The sequence below is a fragment of the Oncorhynchus nerka genome, linkage group LG20 (genome assembly GCF_034236695.1).
Source record: "Oncorhynchus nerka isolate Pitt River linkage group LG20, Oner_Uvic_2.0, whole genome shotgun sequence".
NCBI classification, from domain to species: Eukaryota; Metazoa; Chordata; class Actinopteri; order Salmoniformes; family Salmonidae; genus Oncorhynchus; species Oncorhynchus nerka.
Window position 1 is genome coordinate 76356325 of NC_088415.1, and position 14675 is coordinate 76370999.

At 51.5% G+C, this 14675-nt stretch overlaps 1 protein-coding gene across 1 annotated transcript in view; it reads left to right on the forward strand.

Moving 5' to 3' along the window:
• The window catches only part of LOC115101578 (neuropilin-1a-like), a 121440-nt gene that overhangs the window by 48550 nt on the left and 58215 nt on the right, over positions 1–14675 (forward strand). Inside the window, exons 4-6 of the mRNA XM_065005791.1 lie at positions 6783–7010; positions 9434–9598; positions 13958–14124. Coding sequence (XP_064861863.1) covers positions 6783–7010; positions 9434–9598; positions 13958–14124 — 560 coding nt within the window. The remainder of the gene's footprint in view (positions 1–6782; positions 7011–9433; positions 9599–13957; positions 14125–14675) is intronic.

Sequence of the window (14675 nt, forward strand, 5' to 3'; positions counted from 1 at the left end):
GGGGTGGAGTGGAGGTGGGTGAGCAGTTTGTTGGGGTGGAGTGGTGGTGAGCGGTTTGTTGGGGTGGAGTGGAGGTGAGGTGAGCAGTTTGTTGGGGTGGAGTGGTGGTGAGCGGTTTGTTGGGGTGGGTGGAGGTGGTTTGTTGGGGTGGGTGGGGGTGAGCAGTTTGTTGGGGTGGAGTGGGGTGAGCAGTTTGTTTGGGTGGAGTGGAGGTGAGCAGTTTGTTGGGGTGGAGTGGAGGTGAGCAGTTTGTTGGGGTGGAGTGGTGGTGATCGGTTTTTGGGGTGGAGTGGTGGTTAGCAGTTTGTTGGGGGTGGAGTGGTGGTGAGCGGTTTGTTGAGGTGGAGTGGAGGTGAGCAGTTTGTTGGGGTGGAGTGGTGGTGAGCGGTTTGTTGGGGTGGAGTGGAGGTGAGCAGTTTGTTGGGGTGGAGTGGTGGTGAGCGGTTTGTTAGGGTGGAGTGGTGGAGTGGTGGTGAGATGTTTGTTGGGGTGGAGTGGGTGAGCGGTTTGTTGGGGTGGAGTGGAGGTGAGCAGTTTGTTGGGGTGGAGTGGTGGTGAGCGGTTTGTTGGGGTGGAGTGGAGGTGAGCAGTTTGTTGGGGTGGAGTGGAGTGAAGCAGTTTGTTGGGGTGGAGTGGTGGTGATGGTTTTGGGTGGAGGGTGGGGTGAGTGGTTTGTTGGGGTGGAGTGGAGGTGAGGTGGCGGTTTGTTGGGGTGGAGTGGTGGTGAGCAGTTTGTTGAGGTGGAGTGGTGGTGAGCGGTTTGTTGGGGTGGAGTGGAGGTGGTGAGCAGTTTGTTGGAGTGGAGTGGTGGTGAGCGGTTTGTTGGGGTGGAGGAGGTGGTGAGCAGTTTGTTGGGGGTGGAGTGGGGTGGCGGTTTGTTGGGGTGGAAGTGGTGGTGAGGTTTGTTGGGGTGGAGGTGGAGGTGAGCAGTTTGTTGGGGTGGAGTGGGGTGAGCGGTTTGTTGGGGTGGAGTGGTGGTGAGCGGTTTGTTGGGGTGGAGTGGAGGTGAGCAGTTTGTTGGGGTGGAGTGGGGGTGAGCAGTTTGTTGGGGTGGAGTGGGGTGAGCAGTTTGTTTGGGTGGAGTGGGGTGAGCGGTTTGTTGGGGTGGAGTGGGGGTGAGCAGTTTGTTGGGGTGGAGTGGGGGTGAGCTGTTTGTTGGGGTGGAGTGGGGGTGAGCGGTTTGTTGGGGTGGAGTGGAGGTGAGCTGTTTGTTGGGGTGGAGTGGTGGTGGCGGTTTGTTTGGGGTGGAGTGGAGGTGAGCAGTTTGTTGGGGTGGAGTGGTGGTGGCGGTTTGTTGGGGTGGGTGGTGAGCTGTTTGTTGGGGTGGAGTGGGGGTGGCGGTTTGTTGGGGTGGAGTGGTGGGTGGCGGTTTGTTGGGGTGGAGTGGTGGTGACGGTTTGTTGGGGTGGAGTGGAGGTGAAGCAGTTTGTTGGGGTGGAGTGGTGGTGAGCGGTTTGTTGGGGTGGAGTGGAGGTGAGCAGTTTGTTGGGGTGGGTGGTGGTGAGCGGTTTGTTGGGGTGGAGTGGGGTGAAGCGGTTTGTTGGGGTGGGTGGAGTGGGGTGAGTGGTTTGTTGGGGTGGGTGGAGGTGAGGTGAGGTTTGTTGGGGTGGAGTGGTGGTGAGCAGTTTGTTGGGGTGGAGTGGTGGTGGCGGTTTGTTGGGGTGGAGTGGAGGTGGTGAGCAGTTTGTTGGGGGAGTGGTGGTGGCGGTTTGTTGGGGTGGGAGGTGAGTGAGCAGTTTGTTGGGGTGGAGTGGGGGTGAGTTGGGGTGGTGGTGGTGAGCGGTTTGTTGGGGGTGGAGTGGAGGTGAGCAGTTTGTTGGGGTGGAGTGGGGTGAGCAGTTTGTTGGGGTGGAGTGGGGGTGAGCAGTTTGTTTGGGTGGAGTGGGGGTGAGCAGTTTGTTGGGGTGGAGTGGGGGTGAGCAGTTTGTTGGGGTGGAGTGGAGGTGAGCTGTTTGTTGGGGTGGAGTGGTGGTGAGCGGTTTGTTGGGGTGGAGTGGGGTGAGCAGTTTGTTGGGGTGGAGTGGGGGTGAGCAGTTTGTTGGGGTGGAGTGGGGTGAGCAGTTTGTTGGGGTGGAGTGGGGGTGAGCAGTTTGTTGGGGTGGAGTGGAGGTGAGCTGTTTGTTTGGGTGGAGTGGTGGTGAGCAGTTTGTTGGGGTGGGTGGGGTGAGCGGTTTGTTGGGGTGGAGTGGAGGTGGTGAGCAGTTTGTTGGGGTGGGTGGTGGTGGCGGTTTGTTGGGGTGGTGGTGGTGAGCTGTTTGTTGGGGTGGAGTGGAGGTGAGCAGTTTGTTGGGGTGGAGTGGGGGTGAAGCGGTTTGTTGGGGTGGGTGGGGGTGAAACAGTTTGTTGGGGTGGAGTGGGGTGGAGCTGTTTGTTGGGGTGGAGTGGGGGTGAGCAGTTTGTTGGGGTGGAGTGGAGGTGAGCTGTTTGTTGGGATGGGTGGTGGTGAGCGGTTTGTTGGGGTGGAGTGGGGGTGAGCAGTTTGTTGGGGTGGAGTGGGGGTGAGCGGTTTGTTGGGGTGGAGTGGGGGTGAGCAGTTTGTTGGGGTGGGAGTGGGGGTGAGCAGTTTGTTGGGGTGGAGTGGAGGTGAGCTGTTTGTTGGGGTGGAGTGGTGGTGAGCATTTTGTTGGGGTGGAGTGGTGGTGGCGGTTTGTTGGGGTGGAGTGGAGGTGAGGTGAGCAGTTTGTTGGAGTGGAGTGGTGGTGAGCGGTTTGTTGGGGTGGGAGTGGAGGTGAGGTGAGCAGTTTGTTGGGGTGGAGTGGTGGTGAGCGGTTTGTTGGGGTGGGAGTGGAGGTGAGCAGTTTGTTGGGGTGGGTGGGGGTGAGCAGTTTGTTGGGGTGGAGTGGGGTGAGCAGTTTGTTTGGGTGGAGTGGAGGTGAGCAGTTTGTTGGGGTGGAGTGGAGGTGAGCAGTTTGTTGGGGTGGAGTGGTGGTGATCGTTTTTGGGGTGGAGTGGTGGTTAGCAGTTTGTTGGGGTGGAGTGGTGGTGAGCGGTTTGTTGGGGTGGGAGTGGAGGTGAGCAGTTTGTTGGGGTGGAGTGGTGGTGAGCGGTTTGTTGGGGGTGGAGTGGAGGTGAGCAGTTTGTTGGGGTGGAGTGGTGGTGAGCGGTTTGTTGGGGTGGAGTGGTGGAGTGGTGGTGAGCTGTTTGTTGGGGTGGCGGTTTGTTGAGGTGGGGTGAGCGGTTTGTTGGGGTGGAGTGGAGGTGAGCAGTTTGTTGGGGTGGAGTGGTGGTGAGCAGTTTGTTGGGGTGGAGTGGGGGTGGCAGTTTGTTGGGTGGAGTGGGGTGAGTGGTTTGTTGGGGTGGAGTGGAGGTGAGGTGAGCGGTTTGTTGGGGTGGAGTGGTGGTGAGCAGTTTGTTGGGGTGGGAGTGGTGGTGAGCGGTTTGTTGGGGTGGAGTGAGTGAGGTGAGCAGTTTGTTGGAGTGGAGTGGTGGTGAGCGGTTTGTTGGGGTGGAGTGGAGGTGAGGTGAGCAGTTTGTTGGGGTGGAGTGGGGTGAGCGGTTTGTTGGGGTGGAGTGGTGGTGAGCGGTTTGTTGGGGTGGAGTGGAGGTGAGCAGTTTGTTGGGGTGGAGTGGGGTGAGCAGTTTGTTGGGGTGGAGTGGGGGTGAGCAGTTTGTTTGGGTGGGAGTGGGGGTGAGCAGTTTGTTGGGGTGGAGTGGGGGTGAGCAGTTTGTTGGGGTGGAGTGGAGGTGAGCTGTTTGTTGGGGTGGAGTGGTGGTGCGGTTTGTTGGGGTGGAGTGGGGGTGAGCAGTTTGTTGGGGTGGAGTGGGGGTGAGCAGTTTGTTGGGGTGGAGTGGGGTGAGCAGTTTGTTGGGGTGGAGTGGGGTGAGCAGTTTGTTGGGGTGGAGTGGAGGTGAGCTGTTTGTTTGGGTGGAGTGGTGGTGAGCAGTTTGTTGGGGTGGAGTGGGGTGGCGGTTTGTTGGGGTGGAGTGGAGGTGAGCTGTTTGTTGGGGTGGGTGGGGTTGAGCGGTTTGTTGGGGTGGAGTGGAGGTGAGGTGAGCAGTTTGTTGGGGTGGAGTGGTGGTGAGCGGTTTGTTGGGGTGGAGTGGAGGTGAGCAGTTTGTTGGGGTGGAGTGGGGGTGAGCAGTTTGTTGGGGTGGAGTGGGGGTGAGCAGTTTGTTGGGGTGGAGTGAGTGAAGCAGTTTGTTGGGTGGAGTGGAGGGAGCTGTTTGTTGGGTGGAGTGGTGGTGGCTGTTTGTTGGGGTGGAGTGGAGTGAGCAGTTTGTTGGGGTGGAGTGGGGTGAGCAGTTTGTTGGGGTGGGAGGGGGTGGAGCGGTTTGTTGGGGTGGAGTGGGGGGTGAGCTGTTTGTTGGGGTGGAGTGGGGGTGAGCAGTTTGTTGGGGTGGAGTGGGGTGAGCTGTTTGTTGGGGTGGAGTGGTGGTGAGCAGTTTGTTGGGGTGGAGTGGGGGTGAGCAGTTTGTTGGGGTGGAGTGGGGTGAGCTGTTTGTTGGGGTGGAGTGGGGGTGAGCAGTTTGTTGGGGTGGAGTGGGGGTGAGCAGTTTGTTGGGGTGGAGTGGGGTGAGCAGTTTGTTGGGGTGGAGTGGGGGTGAGCAGTTTGTTGGGGTGGAGTGGAGGTGAGCTGTTTGTTGGGGTGGAGTGGGGGTGAGCGGTTTGTTGGGGTGGAGTGGAGGTGAGAGGTTTGTTGGGGTGGAGTGAGGTGAGCAGTTTGTTGGGGTGGAGTGGTGGGTGAGCGGTTTGTTGGGGTGGGAGGGTGGTGAGCAGTTTGTTGGGGTGGAGTGGAGGTGAGCAGTTTGTTGGGGTGGAGTGGGGTGAGGCGGTTTGTTGGGGTGGAGTGGGGTGAGCAGTTTGTTGGGGTGGAGTGGGGGTGAGCTGTTTGTTGGGGTGGAGTGGGGTGAGCAGTTTGTTGGGGTGGAGTGGGGGTGAGCTGTTTGTTGGGGTGGAGTGGGGTGAGCTGTTTGTTGGGGTGGAGTGGGGGTGAGCAGTTTGTTGGGGTGGAGTGGGGTGAGCAGTTTGTTGGGGTGGAGTGGGGTGAGCAGTTTGTTGGGGTGGAGTGGGGGTGAGCAGTTTGTTGGGGTGGAGTGGGGGTGAGCAGTTTGTTGGGGTGGAGTGGGGTGAGCAGTTTGTTGGGGTGGGAGTGGGGTGAGCTGTTTGTTGGGGTGGGAGTGGGGGTGAGCAGTTTGTTGGGGTGGGAGTGGTGGTGAGCAGTTTGTTGGGGTGGAGTGGTGGTGAGCAGTTTGTTGGGGTGGAGTGGGGGTGAGCGTTTGTTGGGGTGGAGTGGAGGTGAGCTGTTTGTTGGGGTGGAGTGGGGTGAGCAGTTTGTTGTGGAGTGGGGTGAGCAGTTTGTTGGGGTGGGAGTGGGGGTGAGCAGTTTGTTGGGGTGGAGTGGCGGTTTGTTGGGGTGGAGTGGAGGTGAGCTGTTTGTTGGGGTGGAGTGGGGTGAGCAGTTTGTTGGGGTGGAGTGGGGGTGAGTGGTTTGTTGGGGTGGAGTGGAGGTGAGCAGTTTGTTGGGGTGGAGTGGGGTGAGCAGTTTGTTGGGGTGGAGTGGTGGTTTGTTGGAGTGGAGTGGAGGTGAGCAGTTTGTTGGGGTGGAGTGGAGGTGAGCAGTTTGTTGGGGTGGAGTGGTGGTGAGCAGTTTTTGGGGTGGAGTGGTGGTGAGCAGTTTGTTGGGGTGGGTGGAGGTGAGCAGTTTGTTGGGGTGGAGTGGTGGTTTGTTGGGTGGAATGGGGGTGGGCGGTTTGTTGGGGTTTGTTGGGGTGGAGTGAGCAGTTTGTTGGGGTGGGTGGAGGTTTTGTTGGGGTGGAGTGGTGGTGAGCAGTTTGTTGGGGTGGGAGGGAGGTGAGCAGTTTGTTTGTTGGTTTGTTGGAGGGATGGGGGTGGGCGGTTTGTTGGGGGTGGGGGAGTGGGGTGGTGGTTTGTTGTGGTGGGAGGGAGGGGGGTGAGCGGTTTGTTGGGGTGGAGGGAGTGGGGGTGAAGTGGTTTGTTGTGGTGAGTGGGTGTGAGGTGGTAGGGGCAAGGGGTTTGTTGGGGTGAGAGGTGTGGGGGTGGGTTTGTTGGGGTGAGGTGGTAGGGGTGAGGGTTTGTTGGGGTGAGAGGTGTGTTGGGGTGAGGTGGTGGGTGTGTTGGGATGAGGTGGTAGGGGTGAGGGGTTTGTTGGAGTGGGGTGAGTGGTTTGTTGGGGTGAGGTGGAGTGGGGGTGAGAGGTTTATTGGAGTGAGGTGGAGTGGGGGTGAGGGGTTTGTTGGGGAGAGGTAGAGTGGGGGTGAGGGGTTTGTTGGAGTGAGGGTGAGGGGTTTGTTGGAGTGAGGTGGAGTGGGGGTGAGGGGTTTGTTGGAGTGAGGGTGAGGGGTTTGTTGGAGTGAGTGGGGGTGAGGGGTTTGTCGGGCCACAAAGTCTCCAAATACAACCCAGGGTGTTTGTGTCTGACTGCAGCAGTCAGTAAATACCAGGCGCCCCCCAGTCAAAACACAGACAGAGCCAGCCAGTGGCACTGAAGGTGTGACCAATAGGAACAGGCTCAGTGGACACCTCAGTGATAATGGAGTAAATGGACTCAGGATGAACCCCTGCTAACAATGGTTTATATAAATCCAAGTGACAACATTGTAGTTATGGCAACATATTGCTTGCTTTCAGATCCTCAACTGCTGTATGATTAGTGTTAAAGACAAATACAGTGATTATGGTGATAAATAACAGCATTAATACATTTAATACAAACATAAAGCCACAAAACTACAGCCATGGACCCAAATATTATATACCAAAACAGGATAAAGACATGCAAAGTTTAACATACAATGCATATTTTTTTCCATCTTCTCATCAGGACCTGAGTGTTCTAGAAACTTCACCTCGTCTAAGGGCGTTATAAAGACACCAGGCTTCCCTGACAAGTACCCCAACAACCTGGACTGTACCTTCATGATCATCGCCCCCAAAATGTCAGAGATCGTGGTGGACTTTGACACGTTCGACATGGAGCCTGACACCACCCCTCCACCCGGGGCACTGTGTCGCTACGACTGGCTGGAGATCTGGGATGGGTTCCCTGCAGGTGAGAGAGTGAGAGTGTGACCCAACCAAATCATGAGAAAAGATCATTACTTGACACACTGGAAAGAATTAACAAAAAATCTGAGCAAACCAGACTGCTCTTTGTCCCTAAACAGAGAGTATACAGTGGCAGAATACGTGACCACTGTGACTGACTAAAACTGAAGGAAATCTTTGACTATGTACAGACTCAGTCAGCATAGCCTTGCTATTGAGAAAGGCCGCTGTAGGCAGACCTGGCTCCCAAGAGAAGACAGGCTATGTGCACACTGCCCACAAAATGAGGTGGAAACTGAGCTGCACTTCCTAACCTCCTTTAAAATATATATATATATTTCACCTTTATTTAACCAGGTAGGCTAGTTGAGAACAAGTTCTCATTTACAACTGCGACCTGGCCAAGATAAAGCAAAGCAGTGTGACACAAACAACAACACAGAGTTACACATGGAATAAACAAACATACAGTCAATAACACAATAGAAAAAGTATATATACAGTGTGTGCAAATGTAGTAGGATAAGGGGGTTAAGGCAATAAATAGGCCATAGTGGTGAAATAATTACAATATTGCAATTAAACATCCTGCCAAATGTATGACCATATTAGAGACACATATTTCCCTCAGATTACATAGATACACAAAGAATTTGAAAACAAACCCAATTTTGATAAACTCCCATATCTATTGGGTGAAATTCCACAGTGTGCCATCACAGCAGCAAGATTTGTGACCTGTTGCCACAAGAAAAGGGCAACCAGTGTAAAATACAACCCATGTTTATGTTTATTTATTTTCCCTTTTGTACTTTAAGTATTTGCACATAATATGACATTTGTAATGTCTTTATTCTTTTGGAATTTTTGTGAGTGTAATGTTTACTGTTAATTTGTATTGTTGATTTCACTTTTGTTTATTATCTAGTTCACTTGCTTTGGCAATGTTAACATATGTTTCCATGCCAATAAAGCCCTTACATTGAAATGGAATTGAATTGAGAGAGAAAGAGAGAGAGTTGTTTCACCAGCCAGCAGCGCTGTTGTTTTTCATCCACCAGGCCACACAGATTGATTTAGCTCAGCACATTAAGGAGACAGGCATAACCTACACTATTCATTGTCTACAATGATGTTGTTTCACTGACCGCGTTGCACAGTCTCCATTGTTGTGTGATTGGGTCTGAGGAGAATGGCAGGAAATGTACATTGACAAGCATCAGAGGAGTGCCTGGCTGGGCACATTGCTTTGTCTGGCTCCCTGAGACTTCTTCCTCTATACTAGGGCCTTGCCAGGCTAGGGCTGCGTCTCCAATGGCACCTTGTTCACTATTTAGTACACTACTTTTGACCAGATCTCAATGGGCCCTGCTCAAAAGTAGTTCACTTAATAGGGAATGGGGTGCCATTTGGGAAACAGCCCTATAGGTTGGACCAAACAATCACACACCTCACAGCTGGGTTAGTGCTGTAAACATGCCGGCCATGTCTCTCTATAGACCTGTGTGTTTTCTGTCCCGGGGTCTGCCAAAGCTTTGTGTTCGAGGTGTGTACATGCTTGACATCCCAGATGGTAGGCGACACAATGTATTTGAAATGGAAACAAAAAGGGAAAAGGAGAAGCTTCAGACAATTCTTGACACATAATTGGAGATGAGAGATATTTATTCTGTACCAGACCTGTTATATGTTGGCTGTGAACACGTGTTAATGATAAACACTGTGAACGTGCCATAGTCTCTGCTACCTGACATGTCACATCTGTTTTTGACACAAGGTGTAAAGTCACAAACGAGGTGAGACCTGAGGTCATCGGAAACTTCCAACCTGTTATCCTCTAATGGTTGTCACATGATCACGATAGAATGTTTTGTCAGATGACAGAGTGAAAGTTAGTGAAACATTTAATGGAGGGAAGTTCATTCTAGAATAGAGACTTTGTGCAGTAAATTAGGCTATTACTACAGATTATAAACTGGTTGGTTCGAGCCCTGAATGCTGATTGGCTGTTTTCTACTCCGCTAGCCAGCACCTCGCCCAAATAGGTGTGCGTTTCTTTTTCTTCTATATCAGACCGTATACCACAAATATGAGAAAACATTTATTTTTACTGCTCTAATTACATTGGTAACCAGTTTATAAAAGCAATAAGGCACCTTGCGGGTTTGTGGTATATGACTAATATACCACGGATAAGGGCTGTATCCATAAGAACAGCCCTTAGCCATAGTATATTGGCCATATACCATACCCCCACGTGCCTTATTGCTTAATTGTAGAAAAGCTGAATCAATCGCAACATGGGATATTGAAGGAAGTAATTGTGATGTTGTAGCTGTGATGGATTTACATTGCTCTCTCTCTTCATTTCTCTCCCCTTTCTCTCTCTCTCTCTTTCACCCCCTTCTCTCCTTCTCCCTATCCCAGTGGGACCCCACATTGGGCGGTACTGTGGTAACAGCAGTCCTGGCCGAGTCATCTCCTACACAGGGATCCTTTCTATGACCATCAACACAGACAACGCCATCGCCAGAGAGGGCTTCTCAGCCAACTACACTGTCAGAGAGAGGAGCCTACGACAGGGACCAGAGGGTTAGTATGACCTACTGCCGTACGGCTCAGGGTCGTTCTAGCCCAGGGCGTTGGTAAATTCTCTCTGGCCATCTACTCTGATGTCAGAGCGCTCTCATCTCAGCGTGCCAGAGCACAGAATAACTGACACATTTATGAACGCTCAACACGCATTGAATATGTCAGTAAATGTTGGCAAAAATCATATTTCAATTGTTGCCAGCAGCACAGTTACAGTCCCCAACTAGGTAACAGGAAAACAGCCTAACCAGCTCTGCTAGGGCGAGTAAAATGGTCTGGAAGTAGCTAGCTAACTTTAGCCGGTTAGCTTGGTTGCTTGACTGCCGTTGTGAGGTCAGAACGCTAGGATCAACTCTACCCCTTGGCCAGAGCGTCCAGTGTGCGCTCTGAACGCTCCGAGAGTGAAACACTCTGAATTTTACTAATGGACAATCTGACAATGCTCTGAATTTACAAACGCCCAGAGCGCACTCTGAGCACACACTGAACTCTGGCCCTTCAGATAGAATTTACGGACACACCCACAGTAGGAGGGATGGGGGCGGGGGGGACAATATGTGTGTGACTGACTGGTGACATAAGGTCTGTTTAGATGCCTCTCATTCACACAGAGGCAGGATGGACTTACTCCCATCGCAGAGAATCCAAAACAGTCTCTGTTCCTTTCTTCCATCTCTCTTCAGTGCTCTGCTAATTCTCTAATTTCTATTCATGTGTTTCCTTCGCTTCCATTTGCTCAGCAGGCATTGACAGAACATCAAAATGTCCACATATCATTGCAATCCAAATGAAAGACCTTATCAGAGACTATTTCAACAGTTCATGCGATCAAAGTCACAGTATGGGGTGTTTCCGACTGTTATAGATAAGATAACGCCATCGGGGAAATAGGAGGAATACTGATTTCTGAGAATTTTACATTCCACCAACCTTCCTCCCACGAAATGGAAAAAAGTATCTGAAGTTTTCCCAAAACAGTTTTAAGAACATTTAGGCACACACATTTCTACTACCAAACAGACTGATAGGGAGCTAATGCTGGGGAAAAGGCAATGTGATTGGGTTCACCATGGAGCCTTCATTTCAATCTGTCACGCTTAGCTGGAGGCCTGGTGACAAGACCAGTCATCACTCTGCTCTGTGTGGGTCCACTGTGAAAACACACAGCTAGCCAGCCACGGAGGGTGTGTGTGTATTTATGTGTGTGTGTGTGTGTGTTTCTACAGCCATCTGGGATAATTAGATATTTTCTAACACCAGCACTGCTCTTAGCCATCCAGAGAAAGGCTATGTGGACAGATTTACAATCTGATGGGAGCCGTGTGAGTGTGCACACACAAACACAAACAAACAAACACTCGCACATACACACATTCCTTCAACCAGGGTCAGAGGGACAGGTCGCAAGGCCCTAAATCACTGTAGGAGTCTGGAGGAATTTCAATGTGAAGTCTGTTTGTGATGTTTTTGTACAACCTCCTGATGAGTTTTGGTCATCCAACATGAACATGAACACCAACCACTGGTATTATACAGCGGTAAAGAGTAGATAGAAATGGGACCCAGTCCCACTCTGCTTGGCACTCAGCATTAAGGAGATTGAATTGGGGTTAAGGGTGCATGCATCAGGGCAGTGAACCTAACCTGAACCTGTGTCTGGGGAAAGGGTCACCAAACAGACGTTAACAAAGACAGGCATTCGACGTACTACTCCGGGGGTGTTGAGAGTGAGGAATTTACAACCACGACTAATCAGAGGAATTTGGTACGCTCTAGCTTCTTACAAAATGTTCTGAATGGGTCATCTTTTAACATGTCCAGTTGAGATACACAATGCTCTTCTTTTCTTCTGAGCATTTCACTGTAAGGTCTACCTGTTGTATTTGTTTTTCGATTTTGAGCAAGTCACTTTTAGTTTCCAGTAAAACACAGTTAATATCACATTACACATGAATTGTCTTTGTGATTGAGACCTCTATGAGTCACACTAATACAGAGAGTCTCTTTAGACCAGTGGTATTGTAACGATTGTCGCATGAAGGAGTTGACCAAAACGCAGCGTGGTAAGTGTTCATGACAAATTTAATACTCAAAACACTCGAACAAAATAACAAAAAGGGAAAACCGAAACAGTCCTGTCAGGTGCAGACACTAAACAGAAAACTACCCACAAAACCCAAACAAAAAAGGACAACTTATATATGATCCCCAATCAGAGACAACGATAGACAGCTGCCTCTAATTGGGAACCACACCAACATAGAAATAAAGAAACTAGAATGTCCACCCTAGTCACACCCTTGCCTAACCAAAATAGAGAATAAAAACCTCTCTATGGGCGTGACAGTACCCAGGGCGTGACAGTACCCCCCTACCCCCCAAAAGTGCGGACTCCGGCCGCAAAACCTGACTCTAAAGAGGAGGGTCCGGGTGGGCCTCCCTTCACAGCGGCTCTGGTGCGGGACGTAGATAATCGCCGGAGGAACCAGACCACCGATCATCGCCGGAGGTTCCGGACCGGGGACCGTAGCCGGAGGCTCCGGACCGGGGACCGTCGCTGCAGGCCCCGGACCGGGGACCGTCGCTGCAGGCCCCGGACCGGGGACCGTCGCTGCAGGCCCTGGACTGGGGATGGGCTCTGCAGGCCCTGGACTGGGGACCGGCTCTGGACTGGGAACTGTCGCCGGAAGCTCTGGCCTGTGGAGGCGCACTGGAGGCCTGATGTGTGGCACCGGTACAGGTGGCACTGGGCTGAAGACATGCACCTCAGGGCGAGTGCGGGGAGGAGGCACAGGACGTACTGGATTGTGGAGGCGCACTGGAGGCCTGATGCGTGAGACCAGTACAGGTGGCACCGGGCTGATGACACGCACCTCAGGGCGAGTGCAGGGAGGAGGCACAGGACGTACTGGACTGTTGAGGCGCACTGGAGGTTTGGAGCGTAGAGCTGGCACAACCCGTCCTGGCTGGATGTTTATCTTCGCCCTGCAAATGCGGGGAGCTGGCACAGGACACACTGGGCTGTGCAGACGCACCGTAGACACAGTGCGCAGAGCCGGCACAGGATATCCTGGTCCAAGGAAGTGTACTGGAGACCAGGAGCGCTGAGCTGGCACCATCCGTCCTGGCTGGATGCCCATTCTAGCCCGGCCAATGCGGAGAGCTGAAATAGAGCGCATCGGGCTATGAATGCGCACTGGAGATACCGTGCGCATCACTGCATAACACGGTGCCTGACCAGTCACACGCTCCCCACGGTAAGCACGAGGAGTTGGCTCAGGTCTGAACCCTGACTCTGTCACTCTCCTTGTGTGACCCCCCAAAAAATATTTTTGGAGCTGCCTCTCGGGTTTCCGTGCAAGCCGTGTCCCCTCGTATCGTCGCCGTTCCTCTTTCGCTGTTTCCACCTGTTTCCATGGCAGGGTCTTGTCCCCTGCCATAACCTCCTCCCAGGTCCAGGATGTCCTCCACTCTCTTTTCTCCCTGGCCCAGGATCCCTGCTCCTCTTGAATACGCTGCTTGGTCCTTTTTTGGTGGGTAGTTCTGTAACGATCGTCGTATGAAGGAGTGGACCAAAACGCAGCTTGGTAAGTGTTCATGATAAATGTAATACTCAAAACACTTGAACAAAATAACAAAGAGTGAAAACCGAAACAGTCCTGTCAGGTGCAGACACTAAACAGAAAACAACTACCCACAAAACCCAAACAATTTATATATGATCCCCAATCAGAGACAACGATAAACAGCTGCCTCTGATTGGGAACCACACCAACATAGAAATAAAGAAACTAGAATGTCCACCCTAGTCACACCCTGGCCTAATCAAAATAGAGAATAAAAACCTCTCTATGGCCAGGGCGTGACAGGTATTCAAAATGAGTAACAAAAAATTAAGAGTACAGATTATTGTATGGGACAATATACAAATGTTTTTGAGAAAGATAATTAGACAAATACTATTTTATTGAGTAAATGTATTTATTGTTTTCTTTCATTTTAATAAGAGATGAAAATGCAATGAATTGAAGGTTATTTGTTGATGTAGATTTGAGGTTACGAGAAATTATTTGGGGAAAAAATGGGGTCCCCTGAAATTCTGCCTGAAAAAAATTGTGTCCCTGCTGAAAAAAATTGAACACTGCTTTAGACAAACACAACAGGACAGTGGATGGAGTCTCATAGCCCTCACCCTAACCCTGACACTAAACCTAACTCTAACCATAACCCCAGCAAGTTGTTGTGTAACAACAGAGTTGCAGTTGATCATTTGTTGAAAATTGAATCGCTATTATGTTGATCATCTCTAGGGGAATGTCCAAATAAAGTGTCACTCATGTTGTATTTCTCCTCTGACAGAATTGACCTGTCTGGAGGGCCTGGGGATGGAGTCAGGAGAGATCACCTCAGATCAGATCACTGCCTCCTCTCAGTACAACCCCAACTGGTCCCCAGAACGCTCCAGACTCAACTACAAAGAGAACGGATGGACCCCCTCAGAAGACTCTGCTAGAGAGTGGATACAGGTACGAGAGAGAGACAGCCCTGGGGAGCTGGGTTACATGTGTGGTGTCTGAGTCCCAAACGACACCCCTTTTTACCCCTATGGGCACTGTTCCCTACATAGAGGAATAGGGTTCTGTGTGTCTGTCACTGACATTACTTATCCTATTGGTGCCTAGAAAACATTATTGCTGCATAGTAAGCACTGGATTGAGCAAGAGTTGGGTGTTCAAACTCTTTGGGACAGTGTGTTTAGTCCTTTACAGCTCCCTGTTCAGCTACTGTCATGTGAAGTGAGTGTGTGTGTGTACTGTATGTGATTGTAGGTGTGCATGCGTGAGTATAATTGTGTGCGTGTGTGTATACACTAGTGTGTGTGTGTGTGTGTGTGTCTGCGCAAATTTGATTGTGTGTGTGTGTGAGAGAGAGAGATTGTAGTAGCACAGGTCATGAGGGTGTTTGTGAATGACGCCAGACCTACAAAAGCCAAAAAAGAAACAACACCAAGTCACAAACAACACCGATTATGATTGAGAGGCCAGACTGACTTGACTAGTTGGTGTTTGGGTTGATT